Raw genomic sequence first — 12,500 nt, forward strand, 5'->3', positions numbered from 1 at the left:
CTACAAGTACCGGAATCCTTCAGGTTTCGCTTGTCTCATGTTAATTAGAGCTATTGTTATTTTTACCCCACTGGGAATACAAAATTTAAATATGAAAAGAAACACAAACTGAATTGTGGTAGTTGTAGTCAATTGACGCCATCGTGAAAATTGCTTATTTGTGACCACTTTTAAGACGGAGCTTAGTAACCGTCTGCTTTTGTCACGAACGTGACCTGGGCCCTAGTGATATTGGTAACTGACAAAAATGGCGGCGAGGTCGTTATTAAGGGTGCGTTCGATTGGGAAATCCGGATTTAGATCGAACACAAAATCCGAAAACGGATTTCGCGACGAATTTTGTTCATTGAAATCCTTACCCGACATGGATTTCCAATAAGTGAATCTGCGACAAAATCCGTTTTCAGGTTTTGTGTTCGATTGGAAATCTGAAAATCCAGATTTTAAGATCTAAATCCGGATTTCCCAATCGAACGCACCCTAAGTATTTGTGCATTCTTCCGGGGAAAGACTATCTCTCTGCTGATTTGGATTCGCATTATCCTGGAGAATTGTGCTTTAAAGTGTGCAACCTGGCATAAAGCAAGTGTTTCAAGGGCATTAGACATTGTTTTATGGGTACAAACGTAAAGAAAGTGGCGACGAGAAAGTGATCCCAAAATATGTTCACAACACAACAAGAGATCATTTTGGGCACAACTTTGAAGGTGAGGAATTAATTTTTCTAATCAGTAATATGGAAAGAGACTAACGTAATTTATTAATGTTGTAAATTTGAACGTTTTCTTATGAGCAAAGTGTTAAATTTTCTAATTAAAGCAAGCTGTTGGCCCTCTTTAGTTAGACTACGTACAAATTTCCTTTGAAAGGTTCAGCATCTAATTTCTCCTAACAGTATCATGGATTGATTAAACGTACAGCGCTACGTTATCAGAAAAAATAAAATCATTAGCTATGAAGAAATATTTTGATAGCTTTCTTTCTTAGCTTAATTGCAAGTCAAGGATAATGTTTACTTCTTATTTTACTACTTTCTATTTTAGTCATTGTTATAATTTTCCGAAGATTTGGAGCTTTAATATGAAGATACTTCTTGATCTCTGATACAAAAATTAATTTGCCACCTTTTATTCATTAATACAAACTAAGTTAATTATTGTACAATGTAACTGAAAATGCTATGATAATAAATTATTAACTCTAGAATGCTTTGCATGAATTCTTTGTATAACCAACATTGTTATTAGTATTATAAAATGTCTATATTTGTTTAACATTTCCTTTCCTTGTACAAACCATAGATACCGGTAATTACATAGTTCACTTCCTCTCTAGATTAGCTTTTGCCAATTGTGGGATAGTGTACTTTTCTTTATTTATATTGATGGAGCTGGGTAATAAATAAAATTGACATTTTCTGACAAGAAGTTTGGCAAATCAATCATTATTACGTAGTATTTACCATACACAAGAACTATTAAATTTCAATATTTAGTTTCAAGGTCTGGAATTCTTGTTAGGGTTTTTTTGTGCATGATTTATTTGCTTCTTTTAATAAAATGCCTATGAAGTGAAAATTTGTTTGAATTTGCTCTGTTCTAGGATAAAAAAATGGTGTTTTTACAAGCGCTCAAAGTTGCACATTTTTGTTCTTTTAAATTTAAAGTAAGAAGTATTACTTTTTAATGCATTGACTCCGAGGTGTGGGACTTAACATATTTTACTGTCAGACTGTCTAACACCAGACGATCTTACTTGTCAATGGGCGTGGTCCAGGGCGGTTCAGGTGACAGTGGGTTCAGATTAAATTAAATTTGTTATGGTCATTTATATTCCTAATGTTCATACATATTACAATTAATTTGGGGCACCTGTAGACTCCATTAGTTTACCAACTATTTAGTTGTCCCAAACTCTGCACACACAACAGTAGTACATTGTACCTCAAGTATATTTGTTCTTTCTTCTCCCTAAAACGTTTTCCCCTTTTATTGTTTCATAGAAATTGTATTGATTTTTTTCTATTCTACAGTATGTATTATATACACGATTTGTTGTAACACTACTGTATATTAAATTATCCTAACTTTTACATTGTACATGTATGTACATGATTTATTCTGTGTGAGTTAAAAGTAATAGAAATTGACTTGACTTGACTTTCTAAAAATACAAGTAAGTCCAAATGACTGGGTCAACTTTTATTGAATAACAAAAGCTTCTGACATTATTTTGTGTGCAGAGGTTTCCTTCACTCATTGTTTGCACCCAAAGCTACATTACAATCTTTTGTTACATGATATTTTGGCTGCACACTTCAGATATTTCCATTTTTCATGGAAATTTTACCCAATTTCCAGCACTCATTAAATTAAAGCTCTTATAAAAATTTTTTATCCCAGACAACTCAAACTTTAGTATTCCGAATTTAAAACTTTCAAAAAGTGCAGAAACAACTTTTGCCTCACAGGCATTTTAAATTTAACCTATCTAACTTTTGTTTCTATTACATGTATGTTTACAAATTAAATACAATGTGCACATGTTTTTCGATAATATTACTAACGAGTATGCCCAGCATTTGGAAGACTCAACTTTACATTTTGGGCCAGATTATGCAGGCACTTTGTATTAGAAGAAGTCTTCCGTAATTTTAGTTGTTGTTTTTCATTATTCTCTTGTCCAACCACTCTTGGTTTCAAAGATGGCTGTTTGTACTGGTAATGATTTTATCTTTGACTTGTGTCTTGATATTGAAGTTGGTTGTACATGTACATTGTACTTTAATTTTGGCCCTGCTGTTCTGTAGAATGGGCAGTGTAAGCCTATTGCGATCTTTTTCAAAGTTCACAAAAGCTGACGCAAGGGCTGCGACTGATGCTTGTCCTCTTGATTTTGAAATGATGTTTCTGTAAATTTCCAAAATAATATTTCTTATATCATGCCCGAAAATCCTTATCAGTTGTTCTAAGCTTCAGTTTGATGTCATCGCTTACTTGTCACTGAAGTCTTATTAATAATTATAATATCTAATTCAAACTCGTCATCAACCTTGGAGTCCCTTTCAGGTGAGTGGATGCTACATTGTGCCTCGTCTGACGTTTTACACAAAGAGAATTGACATCGATAGGGGCACACTGGTTACCACTGGCCATTTCCATTTTAGCAGGAAGCTTTTGACAGAGATAAACACATTTATTGAGGTTTTTTGTGATTTTCAATGGCAATTGTGCAAAGCTTTATCTTTCTTCTGTCTCTGAGGAGTAAAGTTGATACCGGCAATACCGTAGTGATTATTTTATTTAGTGCCACTGGAGCTTGATGAGGACAGGGATTGCCATTGCTTCCCATAGGGCAGCTACATATTCCACTTCTGCAATCTACCTCATAGCTTACTTCTTAAGCAGTTCTGCCTCAAACAAAGTTGGTTACTTGTAGTGGTCTTCTATTCATACAGCAATCAACTTGGTGAAGCTCTTCATTTCCTCGACTTTACAACAAGGATTTGGATGACAGTGACATTGAAAGTGAAGAGGAGAATTTACAACAGTCAGAAGTAGTTTGTTTGATAATGTGAAGCTGGACTAAAGAAGCTGTTGCACCAAAACACTATGGAACCAGATAAAGATTTTCCAAATGCAAGGGCAAACAATTTTCTTTCAAAATACATTGTGTGGGCTTTGCGGACACTAAGTTGTCATCCACTGTGAGTATTTGTCAGTATATGAGTCTGAATTGTCATGTGATCCTCAAGACTTTGCGGAGGCTTGGGTGCTTGCGCATGGATAGTAGTGGTGGCCGTTTTGTTGCCTTTCTGTTTGCTGTGATTTGTGTCCATGATGTGCTGCTTTTGAGAAAATTTTGCTTTGTTTCCCCAGCTTTGAAACACCAACTAAAGGAAAGTGGTCTTTCATTTTTGGCGGGTACTGAATGTGGACATTTTGAATTTGTTTGGATTTATTGAAAATCTGGCTCTGTACTTTCCTAAAACGAAAACGATTGCAATCTCATTTCTATCATTATCTTTGGCAGCTGTTGATAGAGGGGAGTTATTTTGCTCATACAAGTAAAAATTTATCGCCCTGAAGATTCAGTGCGGATTGCACCACCTAATTGGAGTCGTTTTAGTTTTCTCGCAAGCCAACATTTGTACACTCTAATTGTGCGGGTTCAACAACAAAATCTGAAAGTGTCTTTAGGATAAATGTTACAGACTAAAATAATTATATTGTTTTTTGTACGTGCACTGAACTTGGTCTGTTGAGAGAATTTTGTTAACACATTGACTCCTGGGGTCTCCCCATTGACGAGCCAAATCGTCTGGGGTTAGACAGAATAAAATACTCCGGTTTTAAACAGAATAAAATACACAGTCATGTACTAAGTCTGGGCGGTTTCGGCCAGTGTAGGTGTCAAAGGGTTAATTTGGACTAAGTGCTATTCTGCTGGCTTTTCCCTGTCATATTCAAGATTCATTCCCTGTCATATTCAACATCAACAAGTTGTTCAGGCACAGTGTTCATTGGATGAGCCTGCCTTTGTAACTGTTTTTGTCTGACTTTATTTTTTTTTTAGCAGCCTCTTGTTTTTTTTTTTTTGGTTAGCTTTTTTCCGTTTGCACTCTGGCATAATTATATACCATCTTGTAAATGAAACCCACTTTCCAGTTCTTGAGTGACCACCAGTTTCCATGTTGTATTTTATGTTAGGTGATGTAGTAAGTTGTCTACATCATCCTTACAAGTCATGTCACATTCTTGATACAGAACTGCACTTTTAAGGTACCTTCTAATACTGAAAGATCTTCAAATTCAAAGTTTCATTTACATTAATGTTATATTCTGTTGGCAAGATGGTAGCAGCCTTTGTAGGTACATGTAGATATCTAGGTGTTGGGTTTTTTTCTTTTGGCTGGCACAGTGCAAGAGTAACAATGATCTTCATTTATGCTAGTCGACTAGGAGAGTTGATGGATTCTTCTTTTCACTAGTAATAATTTTTTCCCTTATTACTGATAATACTGTGCACTGGCGTAGAATTTCAACTTGCATTGTAAGCTTGAGTGTCTGAAGAGGTATTGTTTGGAGCTTTTCCTGACAAAGAAGTTGTGTTGTCAATAATTAAGCTATGATTGTCTATGAAGATTTTAGTTTCAGATTTCCCTGCGCCATTAGTAATAGTTGTGTAATGCCTTGTCAATCTTGGGTGCCCAGCATAGTTTTTCTTGAAGCTTTATCTGAAAGAATTTTTGGGTTGTACACTGTACGTTGTAGCTTGGTTTGGGTTGTCAGGGGGTTAGTGTTATAAAATCAGTGGATTCTTGGTTGTCCATAATGTCCAACAGGGTTTCATTTAGAAGCATTTTCTGACCCACTTTCTGTCTTGCAAGTTGAAGAGTGCTTGTCCAACAGGATAATGTTTGGGTCTTTCTCTGACACTTTTGTTGTGTAGTTAGTTGAAGCATCCTCCTCAGTAAAGAAAAAGACAAAAGGAGGCTCTGCTCGCAGGCTGCTTGATTGTCTAGTAACAAGTTGTCATTTAGGGCTTTCCCAAAACCAATTGTTTTGATGTTGATTTGCCAGTCTCAGAGAACTGCTGTTTCCTCTTGGATGCAGGTTTTCCATTTGGCTTTTTACTTCCATACAATGTCGAGCATGAGAGAGTAACGAAAAAGTACATTGTAACCTTTTGATCTTGAGTAAAATCAAGTGGCAATCCTAGGGCAATGTGCTCTGCTTATGTGGCTACAAACACCCCACAAAAATTACAACAAATTACAAAAGTTAAAACTTCCAGTTCTTCAAGGTGCAAGTATTGATCCCATTGATGGAGGCACAACATGTTAGGAAGTTATTGACTCTAGAAAATGCCATTTTTGCACCAGTGCCATCATACATAGAATCCAGATAGACTGAAAAGTTTTCTTCCAAGGTTCACAACAACTAGGCACCAGTGCCTGCCATGGTTGAATGGTGCAAGAATGACCTCTGAATGTTGAATATTTGGATAGAGTTGATGAAACTTGTACTTCAGATATTTTTCTCTGGAGGGTGTTGCCATTCTTAAAAACATGTCTGAGTTGAGAGTAGGTACTTTGTTACCGGCTGCAGTGGCCTTCTCCACATTGATAAGAAGGCTGTTTAATAGACAGCCAGAAACCTTCTTCTTCTTGCCTGGACAAAAGTCTATAATGGTCGCCATCTTCCCAGCCACATGTTCTGGAGTGTTGTGGGATGGTATGTTCCATGGTTGCAATCAGTTTGGCTTGCTCTTTCTCTGATTCACATATTGGTGTATACTGAAGACCTGGGTAATCTTTTGATGTTCCTTTTTTTTATCTGCAATTTTATTCACAGGACAAACACTTACACTGCTCACAGTACTAACATTACACTACTTATACTTACACTTGTCTATTCACACCTGCACAAGTCACAATACATAAGAGCAAAATACAAAACATAACAATATGTTCCTAATAACACTGCACTATCACTAACAATCCATTTTACAATCATATTATTACAATATTGCTTATTTACATTACATTTTTAACGGACAAGCTGAAATTAACTAAATTGAAAGTTCGCCCATTTTTCCCGCAAAGATTCCATCTTTTGCTGTTCTACACAGTTCTGGATTTCTTATATCACACCATGGCTCCTTCATGGGATGGGGGGCGCTTCCATGTTGGACTTGGATTGTTTCGTGGCTTTGCAATCTCACAGGCTGCTGCTCAGTGTCACTCCATATTGAGAAAGAACTTATTCCTTTTCAAGAGACTTTCACCATCGGGTCATCAGAAAAATCTCTTTCATACACTGTAGAACACCAGGTAGGCTTTTTCATTGATAGCTTCAATTGTACTACACCTTTTGATGTGAGTGTCATCTGCAAAGTAGGAAGACCAATTTCTCTTCATGTAACACACATAGTGGCCAGACAACAGCTTGTTGCCAGTGTGCACCACCACAGCAACAAGCTTGTAGGACACTCGTGAGATTTCAGTTGACTGGCACTTGTCAGGGGTTTGTATCTCACAGAGCTGCACCATGCCATCATATTTTACCATGTTCTGGTCCGGAGCCTCTTACCATTGGAACTGAATCGCATTTATTGTACAATGATTATTTTCCACTGAATTTATCAATTATTTAGATTCATCGGTAAGCCAAAGTCTTTTTGTTCTTTAAGTTACTCATTCAGCACCTGTCATAAACATTTTAGATCGCATTTACAAGACAAGTACATGTTGGCTTTCCCTGCCTTGCACTGAGAGTATGTAATGTGTTAGTCAGTTAGCACTGCAGTCATCAAGTCCCCAGTACTGATGCTGATCATCTATGCTGTCTTGCTTGTAGAGCATCACACAATACATACTTTTCCAATGACGAGGAAGAAGGGTTTCCATTGTAGAGAATGCAACTCACGTTGTTGCATGCCAAGCATAGTTCAACTTGCACTTATCAGATCGAAGAAAAACATTTTTAGAAATGACAGATCACTATGCTGGAGTACGAAACCACTGGCTTGGTATTCACTAGTTTTGTAACCCAGCTCACGGCAAAATTCTTCAAAAAAACTCAGCAGAATACTGCCGCTTTCCTTTCTGAAAATCTGAGTTGATGCTTGGAAGCATGCAGATAAGCGAGTTGGGATGAACTAACCCAGGAGCAGTCTTATAGGCACGGATTTGGTACTGCACACTATGCAGGGCTTTCCTGTGGAACATTATTTATTTTTTGTAAGGTACTTATCAGGCAATATAATTTGCCTTGTCATAATTATGTCATTTGATTGGTTGTTGGAAGCATTTTTGACAATAAAAAAAGGCCACCAAAAATTAAGCATGTCTAAATGCTCCGAAAAAGACAGGTAAAACATGTCCACCAAAGTATGCATTAATTGCAAAGTTTACCAACTGAAATTGGCTTTTATTGGTAAGGGGACTGGTCTCACGGAGGTGGTTTTTGTTTTTTTGAAAAGATCACTTATATTCTTGGACAATCAAAAAATTGTTGTGAACGCAAACCTGCATTCAGTAATTTTAAGTCATGGACATCCATTATTATAATACATGTAGGTAGTTCTTTTGCACATATACATGGAAGGTTAGCTAAGTCAATCTTTATTTATTTATTTAATTCTTTGCACATTCGTCATGTACACTGTATATAATGATAAAGAGATGACATAATAGAGCGTTTTCACAGGGCGTCACAGCGGCCATGTAAAGAAATGACAGCCATGCTATTGTATTAAGCTAATCCTCTGGGAATTGAACTCTGTTTTCATTCAAATACCTTCTTTTGTTTCAGTAATCCAATATGGCTGCTGGTCACATGAGTGAAAACGCTCTTTATAAAATTATATACATCTTTTAAAAAATGAAAAAAAAAAAAAAAAACAGGTAGTAAGTACTTCAAAATACAAGGTGAACAGGGGCCAAAACAATCAGTTCAGTTCAATTCTTTGCTTATTTTTACATTGCACACTGTAAGCACTGTGTAAATGGGTTTTCATTACAAGTTAATGACCTCGATGCGTCTAACTTTTAATGCTTCCTTGAAACAAAGTAGGGGATTTTAGGTAAATTTTTATGCCCAAAAATGGAAGTAAGATCCATTGAGAAGCGGTTCAAAAAAATAAATGGTATCCTCTCCCTGCTTTGTGATGAAGAGACAGGTCAGCTACATTAATTCCAAATAAGGAAATTTAAAACCTTACATGTTTATAACTGCACTCTGAATGTCTAAGCCGAGACATTTGTGATTTTGAAGTATGATTCTGCAAACCCTTCACTTTCAAGGATTGAGGACTCAAATATTCTGGGATTACAAACAGTAAAACCTGTAAATTCCACTGTGTAAAAGCATTCATCTTCACATTAATGAACCTATCCAAAGGTCAAGTTAAGACTATTCACCATCAAAACGGCAGGACTGAATGGACATGTCTGTGGCTTTAACTTTATACAGTTGATAACCTTTCCTAAACAGGCACTACCACTATGACTGTAGTTTGTAGTAGCTTATGTGACAGACTGAGGAGATTATTAGACAATAATTATAATGACAAAGTTATCTCCCATACAGATCACACTTGAATATGGCTACAATATTATGATTATACAAGTGTGTGGAAAATATTCTTATTCACTACAATCCCATATGTAATGCAATACCTTTTGAGGGGTCACGGTTCTTTACATTAAAAACGATATTAGCTTTTTACTCTTGGGACTGTATCGTGCTTCAGTGTTTAAAAGCAAATAACCTACCCAAAATGTATTACATTATGGGATTGTGCAAGTAGTGAATTACTGGTTGTTTACCATTTGCCAAACAAAAAAAAAAAACGGAAATATCGGTTGGAATGTAAATGGTAACCCAGTATTTTGGTCTTCCCAAAGGAAATTTTCTGGATAAAACGGGATTTCTTGAAAGGTAGTCTAAAATTCCCAACCGGAAAACTTGTTTACCATTTGGATTCCCCCATGATTTTTCCTCCCTCCAAACTCTCTCAGTAAACTTGAACAAATTTTGTGAATAGTACACGCCGATCCCAACTAAATTTCCCGTTCGGGAGTTTTTGCTTACCATTTGAACAAACCTAGTACCAACCGGTTTCTGCTTGTAAAGGGTAAAAACCACTATTATTTATCCACGTAGTCCATTACTAAGTTCCATTGACATGACACAAGTAAAGAAAAGAAAACTAGGGCAGTAGAGTGGTGGTGAAGCACGAAAGCTCACCTGCTTTTTTTAGCCAAACATTTCTCCCTATTATGCTGAATATCTTAAAGACCCTTTGGAAATCTTTCTATCCAAAGCACTGCTTGTAAAACACTATTTTCAAAGCAAATATTGTTTACATCTTGAATCCCTGTTGGTGTCGAACAGTACACATACTGGATACAACACTTGTACATGTTGTGAGTTAACTAAAACGTACGGAAACCGACTAAACAGAAACTCGCTAACACAGTGAGCGGCTAACAGTACTGATCAGCTCAGAAAGACCGAAGCCCGAAACTCCAGCCAAAAATTAAGGGAAAACACATGTCACCAAGTATAATTTCACTTCAAAGTGGTCCCAAATTATCTCTCGTTGTGTTGCGAACATATTTTGTCGATTTTGGGACCACTTTCCCGTCGCCACAATCTCTATTGCTCTTGAAATACTTGCTTTATGCCACGTTTCACACTTTGAAGCACAATTCTCCAGGATAATGGGGATCCAAATCAGTAGAGAGATTATTCTGTTCCTCAAAGAATGCACAAATAGCGCGGCCCGTCGCCATTTTCGTCCGTGACGATAGAAGGCAGTTACTAACCTTGAAAGCTCCGTCCAAACAGTGGCCCCAAAAAGTGTTTTCGCTGATGACACCACGCGTACAGGGACCTACTCACATTTGCTCGAAGCAAAAGTGCGTAACCAATCCCACTCGAAATGTACTTAGGGACTGTTTACAAAGTCAAAACATCCAAGCAGGAAAATACAAAAGATTATGATAGTTCCAGAGCATTTATTGCAAAACCTTGAGAAAGAAAATCGCTCAACATCACCTCCGCAACTCACGACCTTTACGCGCTTTTTACATATATCGTTTCAAAACAGCCTTTTTTTGGATTAAGGTTATTACTGCTACAATGCAGCGTTTGGTTTTTAGGAGAACTATTTCTCACAAATACAACAAACAAATTCTTATCTGCTGCCTTTCCCTTCGAATCTCGAGTACTATGCCATTATTACATACCTGCCAATTCTCCCGCTTTCCCGGGAGTCTCCTAGTTGGTCATCAAATCTCCCAGTCTCCTACCATGCGAGCAGAGTCTCTTTCGATCTTCATTTTTAAGTCGGGAAGAGGAAAGAAGACTCTGCTCACGGCCTGCTCGTTTCATATCGAGCATGCGTTAAAAAGGTGAATATTGTATTCGATGTCAGTCACGCGTGACCAGTGGCAACAAAGCGAAAACAAACGGTCGGGATATTTTCGAAACAAAGAAGACAAACGTTCGAAATTCGACAGTATATTTTTGTGAATAAAGCGTTTCAAAGGTATGTTGTTTCCTCACTACGTCAATGTTGTGAACCGTTTTCAAATACGATATGAAACCAACTAAATACTCCCGTTTCACAATAAAATGGTCTCAAGCGATTGTCAAAATCCAAATTAAAAAAACGTTGAACTACGTTCAGAATTATAGTTGAAGCGCGACCAGGCTCTATATTTTGCTCGAAAAGTGTATACATTTTCGCATTCGCCAAACCCCCTTTTTCCTTCATTTAGGTGTTTTCAAAAGGGGTCATTTCATTACATGTCCGCTTCATTAAATTTCCTCCTCACTAGAACTATTTCGTATGGTCTAGGCGAACGTGACTTACCCCTTATTGGTTCGTATAAATGCATGGAGATGGCTATGAAACTCGACAAGTTCAAAGGGTGCGTTTTCTTTGGGAAAATCCAAAAACGGATTTGTGATCTTCGATCAATGGATTCTTCAGCGTCAAAAAAACGCAAAATTCGAAAAAGTATTATTTTCCATGACAACACAAATCAACAAACCCAGAGTTGCGTGCAATTTGCAAAAAACTGTTTAACTGGTTTGTTTTGGAGAAATTGTTCAACGAAAATGCCACCAGAAAAAAAAAAATACCTTAGCGATTGATGAAAGGAGTGGAGAAAAGCATGCGTTCTAAGGTACAAATCGATTACATAGGGTATTTTTTAGATGTGGGAAAGGTGCTAACAATATTATTGCTGTCAAAAACACTTCTAGTGTAATTTCTGGTGTGAATTTGCAGGAAACCTAACTATTTTCGACCTATTCGTGCCTTTGATCGCACGATAAAATGGCGCGAGAAAAACATTTGGGCTAAAGTGTCATGTACGCTAGCTGTTGTGTATCACTTTTTCATGGAAAACCGCTTGTCAAAAGTATTTTTTTCAAATCCTTTCCCAAAAAAAAAAACGCTGAAGTGGTGAATCTCAAAAATCCAGATTTAGATTTGATCTGAAGTGTACTCCTCGAGTATGGATTTTGGATTTCCCCCAAAAAACGCAAAATCCGTTTTTGGATTCAAGAATCCTTTTTCGGGTTTTCCCAAAAAACGCACCCTTAGTTTCATATTTTTTTCCGTATATTTAGCCTTGACCTTGCACAAAACACACCTTTTTTCGAGAAGATAACCAATCAAATCCTTCGATTAAATTATGCACAACTAATTTGCAAACCCGTGCGAAGCAAAAACAAAAACAAAAGATTGTGCAGGGTCATGGTCAATTCAACATCAATTGCGACATTGTTCTTGCTTTTGAAGGTTTTAACAAGTACCTTGATTAACTGTGATCTAGACGCGGCCCTGCTTACTATCGGTCTTTCTAAATGTGGTCCCAGTTGATCCGATTGTTGCCAAGCAGTCCAAGACCACCTAGAATAAATGTGTAGCAAGTTTCTCTCCGGGAACCGGAGTAGGTCACTCGGACCCCCACACGT

The 12,500-nt window shown here is 37.1% G+C and overlaps 2 protein-coding genes across 4 annotated transcripts in view; one reads left to right on the top strand and one right to left on the bottom strand.

Annotated features, from left to right (window-relative positions):
- Positions 1–12,500, bottom strand: part of LOC138024267 (single-stranded DNA-binding protein 3-like) — a 699,715-nt gene that overhangs the window by 422,881 nt on the left and 264,334 nt on the right. The gene's annotated exons all lie outside the window — the stretch shown is intronic.
- LOC138024274 (uncharacterized) overlaps positions 489–12,500 on the top strand; it is an 847,896-nt gene continuing 835,884 nt past the window's right edge. Inside the window, exons 1-2 of one of the 3 annotated variants that reach the window (XR_011126944.1) lie at positions 489–707; positions 6,634–6,835. Coding sequence is in view for 1 of the 3 variants with exons in the window: in XM_068871434.1 (XP_068727535.1) it covers positions 11,322–11,446 (125 nt within the window). In the remaining 2 variants the exon portion in view is untranslated. Of the gene's footprint in view, positions 708–6,221; positions 6,237–6,633; positions 6,836–11,215; positions 11,447–12,500 lie in introns of those variants that run through there. The other 2 variants (XR_011126945.1, XM_068871434.1) reach the window with 2 other exon arrangements.

The sequence above is a fragment of the Montipora capricornis genome, chromosome 11 (assembly GCF_036669925.1).
Source record: "Montipora capricornis isolate CH-2021 chromosome 11, ASM3666992v2, whole genome shotgun sequence".
NCBI lineage: Eukaryota > Metazoa > Cnidaria > Anthozoa > Scleractinia > Acroporidae > Montipora > Montipora capricornis.